Consider the following 14432-nt stretch of genomic DNA (forward strand, 5'->3'; position numbering starts at 1 on the left):
AAAAAACATCAACCTTAGTTTATTGGTGTTGGTCCCTTCACCATGAGTTCTTCTTGACCCACTTGACAATAATATTAAAGCCAGTAGGTACTCAGAGAGGCTTCCGTTAAGGGGAAGCATATTAATTTAGGATTTCACATTTAAGAAAGAGATTGTTGGGATATTCAAGTGTGAAATTGATTGATAATGAGTTAGGTGAAGTTCATATATAAGTGAGTGAACTCATAAACACAATACCTTAAAGTAGTGTTTGGTAGAAGATTTATTTTTGGATTGATCGGAAAGTGTAAGTGGATATTGAAAAATACCACGTTTGGTTCAGGTTTTTGAAAAAAAAAATACTAGGCAAATAGGATAGATGAGGAAATGACTTTTGTGTTGATTTTTAGATGAAATTCACTATTACAGAATACCACTTGAGATGAGGTATTTTGAGATAACCGGGGAAATGAAAAAATAGGTGCGAAGTTTCTCCCGAACATAGATTTTACAAATTTAAATAAATTTCCCTGGTAATATTTCGGTCAACCAAACAACTTTTTTTACATTTTCCTATCAAACTCACTTTCCAATCATTTCCCTGGTAATTATATTTTCTTAGTATTCAAAATTTTTTTCCTCAACCAAACGTCCCCTAAGGTTTTGGATTGATATATGTCAGGTCCATTTGCTACAATTGGAGTAGCTTATCCGATTACCATCTCTCTACTATAGTCTAAGAGAAAACCATATAAATGGTAGGATCAATAAAAGAAGTCAATAAAAATATAAGTGAGAGTACACATGATACGTCCAGTACACTTTAATCGCCTCTTTTATATCTTACATATGCTAGTGTATATTTTGTTATTGCGATAAATTGTATATTATGAGTTGTTTGAATATATTAATATCATTTTCATACATTAAACTTTGCATGAAATTATAATTTAGAATCAATAAAGGGACTTTTGTAAAAAAAATAAAAAAATTGTCATACTCAATTCACCCGCCACATTTATAACAGAAGTTGTAATCTTTGTAATTATTTCTTCTATTTTTTTTTAATTTTAAGTATTTTACATTAAAAAATCTAAATCATATAAGTTATTTAACATTATTGTCGCCTTATATATAGTTACGATCGAGTTGATATCATATTAAATATTTTTTGAATTCACCGGCTGCTTGTGCCGAAATTTTGCAAGGGACAAGGTAGGATGAATACATTTAAAAATGCTAATGAGATTTTAAAAAGTGCTACTACATTTAAAAAAAAAATGCTAATGAGATTTTTATGCACTTCTGTTCGTCTATGAAAAATTGAAAATAGTATATCTTTGCTTATGTATGCGGAGACTTGAGAATTTCAGAGAGGGAAATGTATTCGTTTTTGTTAAAAAAATAAAAATAAAATTGAGGAGCAGCTGCCTCCTCTACCTTAAAAAAATTATTTTGCTTTGTCCACTTAATCTATTTCAACGGGTGATCAATAACTTTGAATCATGACATTAACAACGTTGAAAATTTAAGACTTCATGCACCCCAGAACAAAAAAGAAAAAAGGAAAGGAAATTTTAAGACTCTATCCGCACTTTGCCTGTCAAGTTCCATTCATGTATGGATTTCTATGTTTTTAAGCGGGAAAAGCATGTAATTGTAACATAATTTAAAAATATGGACAAATTTGACATATAATTTAAAAAGAAAAAAGAAAAAAGAAAAAATTAATTTTGAAAGAGAAATAAATGAATCAATCAGGCACGTGACATGTGTTACTCAAATTTTATAGAGCTAATACAATATAAAACAATTTTAAAATTTAAACTAAAATATAGGCTTAATTCGCCAGGGTCACTCCTATAAGCTATAGGCGAGATTTTAATCAGTGTGAACACCTTTTCTTTCTCTACCAAGCGCAAATTTTTTAAATACTACAGTTGTATCAAATTGGGTACATCATTTTACTAAAATAAAAAAAATTTATTTCATTTTAATCCCTTAATTTTTATCCATTTCCTTTTTATGCCCCCGTTGCTTTCTAATTTGGGAACGGTACTAAGTAGTATCCAAAGTTTGTGGTGATCTAGGCCCCACACATGGGAAGCCTCATCAAGTCAAGTGAAGCACAGTATCAAAAAAAATAAAAACAGTAGTGCTGAATAACTGGGATATGAGGTCAGCTGTGACCATACATGCGACATCTAAAGTCAAAGAAAAGAAACCAAAAAACAGTTGACTGCCTAATTACGTGTGAACGACTCAAGACTCGAATAACTCATACAGAATGAAAAGGTGCCGGTTTCAAAGGTTGCGGCCCATAGTGCTTCCAATGAGAAACCCATTGAATTTAAACCAAATATACAGTGATCCCAGTCTTCGCACTCAATTTATTAATGTCAAAATTCCATCACGTTTTATTTTCTCAATTCTCTTCTACTTCTAGAGGATTAGAACTCAAAACACAACACCAATAAGATTTCAAAACAGAAACAGAACAAAAGTCAACTCGTACACCCGCTTTGTAACATGTAGCTTTCTAGTTAGATTTTCTCTGTTTCCGCAGAAGCAAACTCAACTCCTTTATTAGTGATACTCAGAGAAATGTAATGTACAACTACAAGTCTCCTATATCGTAAGATAACATATCACACAGGAGTAGGACATTACGAACAATCAAGCATAATTAAGTTACTCCATATTAATGCCATGCATTCAAATTAGCGATGTCACCCTTTGAACTTGTTAATGCCTAGTGTAAAAAAGATCATAGATCATCAGCAAGCTGTTGTTGCAAGAACCACAAGTTTTCATCCGTCCACAAGTCTGCACCACCAAAACCATTGTCCGAGTAGTCCCTCTGCTGCCATGGGGTGGATGTGGGTCCCTTTTCTGCATTCTCTGGCCAATTACCACCACCCATTAAATTGTAAGACACGCTTGAATCAGAGAGAGAGGGAGCTTGAACATCAACTCCTGTTGAGTACGATGAAGCCACAGACAACATGCGGAGATTTGGTCCACATGATTCACTGTGTGCTTGAGTGTTGCATAAGGTGGTTTGGGCTTGACCATGGGAAGGACCAGTCCCACAAGAGGCCTGGATCTGCTCCATCAAGCGGGGCATCCATACAAGACGCAAAGTGTCCCTGAATTGTTTGCTATTGACATCACATTTGAGTTGCTTAGCTTGCTTCACTACTCTGGTCCTCCAATAGTTCTTGATCTCATTGTCTGTTCTGCCAGGCAATTGTTCTGCTATTTTTGACCACCTTCAATAAATATATAACACAATATTATAATATCATAGTTTGATCAACTTACTCGATTGCAAAACTTAATAAGTTAACCACTTAATCTTATGATATTAATACATAATACACAACATACCTATTTCCCCATCGGAAATGGAGGTCAAGAATCAAGAGCTGTTCTTGAAGGGTGATGTTCCCACGTCGAACATTTGGACGCAAGTAGTTCAACCATCTTAGTCTGCAGCTTTTGCCCGTTCGCTTTAGACCTGCAGTTCAAAACATTAGCATCCACAATCAAACATAAGCCAAGGTAGTGCATGTTAAGGTGGTTAAAGATTTGATTAACTAGTACACAAATATATGAATAGCTTACCTGCACAGCGAGCGACGGAGTTCCACTGACTTTCTCCGTGGACAGTGATGTAGTTGATCAGAACAGAATCCTCTTCCTCTGTCCATGGACCTTTCCTTATTACCATCTCTTCACTTCCATATGTTGCTGCTGAGCCACAATCTGATAAACTTCTAGTCACGTGAACACCGGTCGTGTACCTTGTCTCCATATTGCACTCAATCAACTTATATTTATCGGGCTTTTTTGTTCTTTTGTTTTTTCTGACACGGACAGAAAAGTGAGGGGGGTTCTGAAAAAAATTATGTTAGCTCATTCTGTTAAGCATATGCTAGAAAAGGTGATTATATAGAGAGGTATATCAGCTGAAACTGACATTGGATTTAGGACGATCTGCACTTTGAGGATTGAATATTTGTCAAAACTATAAAGATAAAGTCGGTACGGTGGCTGCGAAGATCGCAGAATTGTTAATTAATTAAAGGAGATTAAATTAGATTTTCCATGTAAGTTTTGGTGTTTTTGATTTTGACCTTGCTATTTGGAGTTGACCCTTTGACTTTTCACACGCATATAGATCAAGTTTGCAAAATAATAATACTTTTTTAATGTTGTCTGGTTCGATGCAACACTCGGTCAGCATTACGATTCCAAAATGGAAATGGTTCTTGTATCTGGCAGTTTTTCAGGGTAAACCCCTCCCTAGTTGCATTAAAGCTAATTGCTACTGAATGCGAAAATATTACCTTTTTTTTTAATAAAAGAAGGTATACCTATTCAATCACCTGTACTCATTTTTGTCCTTAAGAGGATCGCATAGTTAAATTATCATAAATTGGAGGTATAGTGATACTAAGGGTGTGCATGGTAACTATTCTGTTTCTTGGTACTGTTTCTGAAAAAAATAATTCTTTTTTTTTTTTCTATTTCTGTGCTTTGGAAGAATTTCTGAGAAAAAAAAAATTGTTTGATAACATGTTTTTTTTTATTCCGAGAATGAGAATTGAGTTTGATAATACAACAAACAATAGAATAAAAAATTATTCCTATTAAGCATAAATTTTGTTCGGATCATCACTTTTCTTTTCATATAGTGTGGTGGCGGCGGCGACGGTGGTGGTTGTAGCAGTGGTGATGGCGGTAGTGGAGGTGATAGTGTCATGGTGGTAGTAGTGGAGGTGATAACATGTTGTTGGTGGCGGTGGCAATAGTGGTGATGGCATGGTAGCGGCGGTGATAATGGTGACAACGACAATGGTGGCATGGTGGTGGTGGTGACGATAGTAGCTGCGGCGATGGTGGTGGTGATGGTAGTGGTAATGGTGGTGATGGTGATGGTAGTGGTGGTGGTGGCGATGATGGTGATGGTGGCAGTAACGTAGAGGTGGTGGTGGTGGTGACAGTAGTGGCCGCAACAGTGGTGGTGACAGCAGTAGCCGCAACAGTGGTGGTGACAGCAGTAGCCGCAACGATGGTGGTGGCACGGTGGTGGTGGTGGTGGCGGTGGCGGTGGCGTGATAATGATAGTGGTGGCAGCGACAGTGGTGGTAATGGTGGCATAGTGGCTGCGGTAGTGGTGGTGGTGGTGGAGACGACAGTGGCTGCGACGATGGTGAAGATGATGACATGGTGGTGGCGGCGGTGGTGGTAGTGGCATGATAATGGTAGTGGTGGCGGCGGCGGCGGTAATGGTGGTGGCGGTGGCAGCGACGACAATGGTAGTGGTGGTGGTGGTGACAGCAGTGTCTGCGATGATGGTGTTATAGATGACATGGTGGCAGCGGTGTAGTGGTGGTGGTGGCGGCGGCAGTGGTGGTGAAGGCAGTGGTGGCGAAGGCAGTGGCGACGATGATGGTGGCGGTGGTGGTTGGTGACAATGGTGATAATGGTGGTGACGGTGATGATAGTTGTGGTGGTGGTAATAACAGTGGTGGTGGTGGTACGACGATGGTAGCAATGGTCGTGTCAAGATGGTGGCGGCAGTGGTGATGATGGTAGTGGTGGAGAGTAATTGGGAGAGATAAGCGTTTCTCATTTTGTGCCGAGTAATCAAAAAGCAGAAATTGTTTTTTTTTTCCCAGCACAAAAATTGAACTGGTTCATCCTGGGAACAAAAAAAATAAACCGATTTTACCAAAGGAATTTTCTATCCATTTCTGTTCCCGAGAGTAGAAATAAAAAAAAATAGATTCCGGGAAGGTTGTCATGCACACCCTAACTCACCCAAGCTTAAAGCATAAAGATTTTGAGTCTTTCCAATGATCCAACCTACAACTCGATCCTTAGGCACAATCCACGACCAAGTGTGCCACCCATTGATGTTTTAAAAAATTTACTTTTGATCAATCGAACTCAAATTGGGCTAGGTCTAATCACATGCAATTGAAGTATAGGATGTTGATGAAGAGAAGGAGAGATGACAAAAGAAAAATGTTGTATAGCTTTGGCGAGATGGTTGATCAGCACTTTGCGTATCTGGGTAGTTTGAGAGAAATGAAGGGTACCTGCAAAGGCACTCTGACGCTCAAGTCAGTCCAGTATTCAAGGAGGTTCAACTATTCAAAGAGATATATCGTACTTGGGCTAAAAGCTTCTGTATTTATAATGCTTGAATGCCTTTATTTCTCACTGTCTTTCATAAGATGATGTTCATGTTTATTGGTGGAGAGGGGTGACCTCTCTCTGGCTATTCCTTGGTGGGCAAGCCTATGTTCAGTAGTAGATTCAGTAGATATGGTGGCAAGTAGGAGCTGGCATTCATTCAGTGATTCTGGTGAGTGGTGATGACCAACTTGCCTAAGCTGCTGATCTCGGCACTGACGCTCAAGTCAGTCCAGTATTCAAGGAGGTTCAACTATTCAAAGAGATATATCGTACTTGGGCTAAAAGCCTCTGTATTTATAATGCTTGAATGCCTTTATTTCTCACCGTCTTTCATAAGAATATGTTCATGTTTATTGGTGGAAGGGGTGACCTCTCTTTGGCTATTCCTTGGTGGGCAAGCCTATGTTCAGTAGTAGATTCACTAGATATGGTGGCAAGTAGGAGCTGTTATTCATTCAGTGATTCTGGTGAGTGGTGATGACTAACTTGCCTAGGCTCCTGATCTCGACAATGATTGTTCCTTTCAGTTTAAGCCACATTTGGCTTGCTGGCCAAGTTAGAGAGATCCTATGCTTTCTATTCAGGATGAGTTTGCCTTGGTGTCTAAGTCACCGGGGGTTTCTGGGCTCTTGGACCTTTATATCGCATGTAGCAGGTCCAGAATAAAAGTCCCACAACTTGCTGCTTATGTTGTAGGCATGAGGAGAAAGATGTATTCTTCATGCGAGATTCATTCTTTATGCGAGATGGTGATTTGTGGCGTGATATTGCCACGTATTCCTACTTGAGTAGGTTTTGGTAATCTATTATTTCGCCTCTTAAAAGATGATTGATGTGATTTTAAACTGTCAAAAGTATTAAGTATTATCCCTTTGGTCTTCTACCGACACATGTCTCACTTACTGTAAAATCGTTTCACTTTTGTGTGCCTTTACGCATACACTTTTCGATTACTTTTCGTAAATTAACCTTGACGGTTTTGGAAGGAATGTTACGTATTGCTGCTTTGTGTTTTCTTCTTTGCTAAAACTATTCTCTCCTCTTCCATATTCGTCTCCCTTGCTTTCTTTGCTAATTTGCTTTCGTGACATGTTTGGAAGTAAGTAAGTAGCTTCTGTGTTCGTGTGAAGAACTCCATCGATCATACCTCAAGTATAAATACTAGGTATTTACTTTCACTTGTTCCTTCATTTATTTGCATTTCTGGAAATTCTTTGAATGCTGGTAGTATCTGAGTGTTGAAGTTCTACATTTTTGATTTGCATTCCTGTTGAAAATGAGTTTGTTTTTCCTAAGTATTTTGTATTTCTGGGTTTTGTATTTGTGAAGAGTTTTCCAACAGGTTTAAGAGAATGTCTGATAAATATCCTTTTTCTGCATTTTTTAGAATGGCTGAAAGGTCGGACTCTTCTAGCCCCGAGCCTAGACAAATTCCTAGGCTTAGGTTGTCCATGTCGATTAACACTGGAGAATGGTGGTTAACAGGCAATGGTATTTTCCCTTGAGAAAAGGTTGAGATTGAAGGGACTCTTCTTCCTACCTTGAGGGGTTATGGAGATGGGTCATCATCAGGGGGCTCTAGGCGAGCTAGAGCTTTATCCCGTGGGAGCCATGGGGGATCTCGTGGGTTGCCAAGGGTTCACTCCCAACAAAGCAATATTCTTGAACGAGCTGACCCTAATACACATATTCCTTCATCCTCAAAAAATCCTATCATCCTTTCCAATAGTTCAAATTCTGAGTTGAGACCCCCTTCTGCTCCTAAGATATCTCGCAGCCCTAGTTTTATACCATTAAATGTCGTATATCCCGCTGGCTATCCCTTTAAGAAATGCAAAACTTGCGGGATTCCTGTTAGTTCATTTTTCAGCTCCTCCTCTAATTCTTCTAATACTGATTTTATTGTTTATTCTTTTAGGAAAATCATGAGTAGAAGAACCTTTCAAGGGAGGAATGTCTTAGGTTTACGAGATGTTGCCAGCCTCGCATGGGGTTTTTAACGATGTTAAGAAAATGGTGTCCAAGTACCATACCACTTGATTTGTTGCGGAGTTGTCTACCACTATTCACCTCACCATAGATAAAGCTTATGATCATAAGTGGGAGATTTCCCCAGCTCCTGTGGATGAATGAGTTTGTTCTTCTTGCATTGATGATAGGTCAATTTTTTTTGACGATGACTAGCATTTTCTTCCATTCTTTAGGTGTTTGTTTTCCTTTCTCTTCTTTCGTCAATAATCTCTTATATCAAATTATTTTGCCTTTTCACAACTTCATCCAAATGCATGAGGCTTCATCCATGTCTACGAGAAGTTATGCAAAGCATATAATCTTCATTCATCCATTTCGTCCTTTCTCACACTTTTTAGAGTGTATAGTTCCCGCAAGAGCTGGGTTTCCTTCAGAAAGAACCAAGCCTTCAACTTTTGTGAAGCATATTCAAACAAAATTCACTCTTGGAAAAGGGATTATTTTAAAGTATACCTTGCTCAAGGTTATCATCCTTTCTTTCTAGACTATAAAGATGATGCCCCTTATTTCCTTTGTATTGGGCCCCACATAATGATGATTATCATAAGATGAGTTATGAGTATGATGGCTTGGATAGTCTTGAGAGGATAACTGTGGCAAAGTTGTTCGACATTGTTTACAATTCCACGGATATTGGTTTGTTGAGCCCGTATACTATCCTCTCAAAATATACTGATGAAGATGTGATGGCCTTTCTCGGTATGAATCTGATTATGCATGTAGCACTCATGTGTGATCCCACACTTTATTTTGTGGCTCTATTTTTTTCCAGTCATGCTATAATGCCTTATTTCCAAATTTTAGTAAATAGCGAGATGTCGAGCAGACTTCAAATAATGGAAATCTTAGTGAAGGAAATAACTAAAGTTGCATATTAGGTCCTCTTGTAGTTTATTGAGGGAAACACATTCGTTCCCAAGATTATGACTCTTGGTACTTTTTACAATTAGTCAGGGAAACACATTCATTCCTTAGTACGAAGACCACTTCGCGCAAGTGCACGTATCAAATAAGAAAGGGGAGTTTTTAAGTTCCAGATTATTGTTACCACGGAGAAAGTATTGCTAACTGATATTTTAAGCTGTGTTAAAGAATGAAAAGAATTAAGTTAACAGTATTGAACTGTTCTGGTTGACGTTCCCAAGTATCCCAAGGGTTTCCCCCTTGTGACAAATGGTCCAGTTTAACTTCAAACAATTCTTCGCGTTGTTATATACTTAAGTCCTTCCTAATACAAGTAGGAACAACAGATCATAGGAATCAATTGTCGTATGGTGTAAAGTGAAAGAAAATAAAATGCATAAAGGTAAAGTGAGGTTTAGCAAGCAACAACATTATGATTTTTTAAACAGGACAATAAACTAAAGAAAAGAAATGGATCCACTAATCCACTATTAAACTAACTGCAATCTTGGCTCAAGACCTTGCCCAATGAGTTTGTTCAGATTTATTTAATGTCAACTCTGATTCCTCAGCTCATGGGCTAAGTGGTATACGAAGCCCTTTATTCCTATGGCAACTTTGTTTCTAACAATGACTTGGCACAGAACCTTTAGTAAATGAGGTGATCCCTTATTCCCAAGGCAACCAGTGAAGTGTTTCCATACTCTCACCTTCTTCCTATTGTTCAGCTGTCTGAATTTCCTTCATTTTGGAAGTTTCTTTCTCAATTATGCTCAATGTCAGTTGATACAAGATATTAAAACACTTAAACAATAGAAACCTAAAAGGTTTAGTAAGAGAGTTTCAAAGACAGAGATTTAACAGCTTCATAGTTTTTCCATTCCAAAAGAAATTAGCTCATGTTTAAAGAAATGACTGGAAATACGTACAAAATCTTAACAACTTGAAATCCCATAGACCCGAGATACAAATTGATGAAGACGAACTGGTGAGAAAGAAGTTACAGACTCAAAGGCTTTAAAACTCAACATACAACATTAAAATAAAATGGAGAAGTATGATTCTTTGCTTGAGAGGAAACTTAATGGTGGATAGAGAAGATAATGGTGTTCTTCTATGCTAAGAGCTCGGTTAGCAGAAGCTGATTATGCCAAGGCTGCAACTAAGGATTCTCAGACTTCAAAACTAGTTATGCCTTCATTTGATCTTTTATTTATAGGCACAAGGAAGACAATGGCAGTCTTGTGATTAATGCGGGTCGTTCCTTGCACCGTTTGATGGAGTTTGCTTCCTCCAGCTTGATCAGATGCTTGGAATTTATTCCCCAAGAAGAGGATAAGGATGATCCGTCCTCTTGTACTGATTCTCAAGGATGATCTCCTAACATTTAAGTGTGGCAACCTGGTTTCCTGTTTTGCTTTATGTCGCGTTGTCCTTTGGCTGCTTTGTTGTGCGCGCTAAACTATATAAATAGAGACTCAGACCTCAGAGCAAAACATCTTTTGGCTGGAGCAAATTGCGAGGATCAGAGAATTGAGAGAATTCTTGGAGACTCGCGCTGAAGATCAGGATTCCACGAAAGTTGAAGGCTGAAGACATTGAGTTTTTATTCTTCTTCTTCTTCTTTTCTTCTTTATAGTTTATGAACAATTTTTCGTTTTATTTGTTTAAGTCAGACATGAACATGTCTGGCTAATTTCTTTATGTAGTTGGGAGCACGGACCCGATGTGAATCCTTTTATATTTTTTGTATTGTATTTTATAATTTAATTAGTTAGTTTATTTTATTCTACCTGGTTTAATTTTTTCATATCCTGTTTAGAACAGGCCATTCTAAATTATAAAGCTTTGAGGGTTAGAATTCACAATAGATATATTAGGGTTTTAATCCAGACAGGGGTAAAATAACAATTTGTGTATGATCTAGACATAGGCTTACATAAATTGCAGACTCATAATTCATTTGCTTAAGGCTTATTTCAAGAAGGATCACTAAGACATTAGGGTTCTAATTGGGTAAAAGGGTTGAAATCACTAAGACATTAGGGTTCAACTATTTTATAGGGAAATAATGAATTGTTTGAACAAATGAATTAATTATTTATAAAATACAATATAGGAATATAAGGGAGGATCGGAGGTGAAGTGTATCCTGGCTACAATTTTCTTATAAATTTTTCATCAATCTTCTTTCGCGTTCTTGATCCTTTCTTGCATGCGTTCAAATTCCGTTGTTATTTAAATTCTGTTTTTAAATTTAATTATTTTAAAAATCTGTTTTGGATTTTCCAAACTATTTCACAACACAACCAACTTTTCTGTTCCAAATTAAAGGGAATAGTTAGACTAGTACTTGGTGCCTCAATCCTCGTGGGAACGATACTTTTCTTATCACTTTATTACTTGGAACGATCGGTGTACTTGCCGAGTTCGCAACAAGTTTTTGGCGCCGTTGCCGAGGATTGAATACGCTAATATTAGTTTTAACTTTCGATCTTTGAGATTGGAATTTTTCTTTTTATTTTTGTTACTAAAAGATTTCTTTCTTTTTATGCGAGATAAAGCTAACAAGGAACTTTTACAGTTTGATCCAGAAATCGAGAAGACTGCTAAGAGGAATTGGAAGCAAACCAGAGCAAGAAAGATAGAGGAATCCTCGAGTTCAGTGCCGAAAGTCGAGCCTAAGATGGCCGCTAATAATCAACAACCTCCTGCGGAGGAATTGATGGAGTCAATCTTGGCTCCAATGTTTACAAGGCCAAATTCAAGCATCATCAGACCACCAGTCAACGCCAATAATTTTGACATCCAGCCAGCACTTATAAACTTGGTTGAGAAAAATCCATTTGGCAGAGAAGACTATGAAGACCCCCCTGATTTCATAGACAGATTTGTGAGAATCTGTGATACAACCAAGCATAACGGGGTGTCAGATGATGCAATTAGACTCAAACTATTCCCTTTTGCTGTAACAGGGACAACTCTGAGACGGTTGGATAGACAAGCCCCCAACAACATCACAACGTGGGATGAATTGGCTGCTAAATTCTTTGCAGAGCACTTCTGCAGGGAGAAATACAACAAGTTGGTGAATGAGATCACCAACTTTACTCAACATCCGGGAGAAACTTTATGTGCAGCTTGGACCAGGTTCCAAGAATTGATTAGGAAGTGTCCCCAGTACGACTTGTCGGACGGAAAGAAGGTAAGAGTCTTCTATAACGGAATGATGCCAGAATCCAGAATGGTGGTTAATGGTGCAGCTGGAGGGACCATAGAAAAGAAGACAACAGCTCAAACTATAGAGTTGATTGACTTCATGGCAAGAGCTGATAATGCATCAATGACAATTCCACCTGTTCAACTAATTCAACCAAGAAAGGGAATCCTGCAGTTGGGGAACAATGATGCATCACTTGCAGAACAAAAGATCCTATCTCAACAAATAGCAATTATGAATGCTAAGTTAGACAAGTTACAACTATTTACAGCTCAAATTGACTCGGTCAACTGCGAGTATTGTCAAGAGAAACATGATACTAACATTTGCCCAACATTGGTAGGATCAGATGCTTTACAAGTCAATGGAATCTGGTACGAACCAAAACCACAACAGAATTATGGAAGAAACCAGAACAGTGCTACAGGGAACAACTTGCAAAAGAGAGTGCAAGGAACAGGTTTGGATTACAAATCCAACAACTATTTGCAACCTTCACCAGTCCCACAAACTCAAATATCTGAACTGGAGAGAGCACTGATACAGTTGACGAAAAATACTGACATATTCATGAATGAGACAAGGGCTCATCACAAAAACCAAGATGCATCTATGAGAAACTTGGAAAACCAGATAAGAGAACTGTCAAAACAGCTTCAAGAAAGGACTAAAGGGAAGTTTCCAAGTAACACAATAATCAATCCACGAGAAGATTGCAAATCAATTGTTACAAGAAGCGGAATTGTCATCACTCCTCAAGAAAAACCAAAGGTGGTTCAGCAAAAGAAAGCAGACGAACCAGTTCTTCAACCGGTGATAGAAAAAGAGGAGGAAACACCTACAAAGGAAGACAAAGAGGAAGAAAAGGGGAAAGCTGTCGAGACTCCAAAGAAGCAATGTGATTTGTCTCGCTTTGAGAAACCACCTTATCCCATAAAGTCAAGGCAAGCACAGAAGCAACAACAAGCCAGGTTTTTAGAAATATTTAAAAAGTTGCAAATTAATATTCTCTTTGCTGAAGCTTTAGCTAACATGCCTAAATATGCTAAGTTTATGAAAGAACTCTTGTCTAGAAAGCATAAGTTGCAGGAATGTGAAACAGTTGCTCTAACCGAAGAGTGTAGTGCCATAATCCAGAAGAAGTTTCCCCCAAAGCTTCAAGATCCAGGGAGTTTCAACATCCCGATTGCGATAGGCAACATTGATGTTGGCCAGGCATTATGCGATCTTGGAGCAAGTATTAACCTTATGCCGCTATCTGTGATGAGGTCTCTTGGAATTTCTGAGTTGAAGCCGACAACACTATCGCTCCAACTTGCTGACAGAACGTTGAGAAGACCGAACGGAGTAATTGAAGACGTACTTGTCAAAGTGGAAAAGTTCATCTTCCCTGCTGACTTCGTAGTCCTTGACATGGACGAAGGAGGAGACATGCCTCTTTTGTTGGGTAGGCCATTCCTTGCTACAGCAAGAGCCTTGATAGATGTGGAAAACGGAAAGCTGGAATTGAGAATGGACGACGAAAAAGTCACTATCGATGTGTTCAAAGTTATGAAGCATGCAGGAGATAATGGTGACTACTTTCGTTTAGACATTCTTGAAGCACTCCTCCTTGAACAAGAAGATGATCAGACTCTTGAAGAAGAGAAAGAATTCTTTAATGAAAACCCTCCGAAGGAAAATGCTGAAATTCCGACAGAGGAGTTGAAAAAGAAAAAGTCAGACACAATAAAAGAAGCACCTGAGGTGGAGCTAAAAGAGCTTCCATCCAATCTAAAATACATTTTCTTAGGAGATAAAGAAACGTATCATGTCATCATCAACAAAGTGCTATCTGAAACTGAAGAATCAAAGTTGATGAAAGTGCTCAAAGACCATCAAACAACCATTGGATGGTCATATCTGATCTAAAAGGAATCAACCATTCCTTCTGCACTCACAAAATACTAATGGCAGATGACATCAAACCTGTGAGACAACCTCAGAGAAGACTAAATCCTACCATGAAAGAGGTGGTTCGGAAGGAAGTGGTAAAGCGCCTTGATGCTGGCATGATCTACCCAATCTCGGACACTGCATGGGTAAGTCC

General features: G+C 38.3%; 2 protein-coding genes and 1 non-coding gene across 3 annotated transcripts; 1 reads left to right on the forward strand and 2 right to left on the reverse strand.

The window, feature by feature from the left end:
* Window positions 1-2746: 2746 nt before the first annotated feature.
* LOC133290428 (transcription factor MYB78-like) lies at window positions 2747-3796 on the reverse strand. Its single transcript, XM_061488507.1, has 3 exons — window positions 3607-3796; window positions 3370-3499; window positions 2747-3251 (listed from the first exon to the last, which is right to left on the reverse strand). The coding sequence occupies exons 1-3, from the start codon at window positions 3794-3796 to the stop codon at window positions 2747-2749; spliced, it is 825 nt and encodes a 274-aa protein (XP_061344491.1).
* A 4972-nt stretch (window positions 3797-8768) lies between these two features.
* On the forward strand, window positions 8769-14254 carry LOC133290424 (uncharacterized). Its single transcript, XM_061488505.1, has 2 exons — window positions 8769-8919; window positions 11682-14254. The coding sequence occupies exons 1-2, from the start codon at window positions 8769-8771 to the stop codon at window positions 14252-14254; spliced, it is 2724 nt and encodes a 907-aa protein (XP_061344489.1).
* On the reverse strand, window positions 12206-12312 carry LOC133290430 (small nucleolar RNA R71). Its single transcript, XR_009748669.1, has one exon. It is a non-coding gene; the product is annotated as a small nucleolar RNA R71 (small nucleolar RNA).
* Window positions 14255-14432: the final 178 nt, after the last annotated feature.

The sequence above is a fragment of the Gastrolobium bilobum genome, unplaced genomic scaffold, assembly GCF_033153095.1.
Source record: "Gastrolobium bilobum isolate Gb01-03AN ecotype WA unplaced genomic scaffold, APGP_CSIRO_Gbil_v1 utg11805, whole genome shotgun sequence".
In the NCBI taxonomy this organism is placed as follows: domain Eukaryota; kingdom Viridiplantae; phylum Streptophyta; class Magnoliopsida; order Fabales; family Fabaceae; genus Gastrolobium; species Gastrolobium bilobum.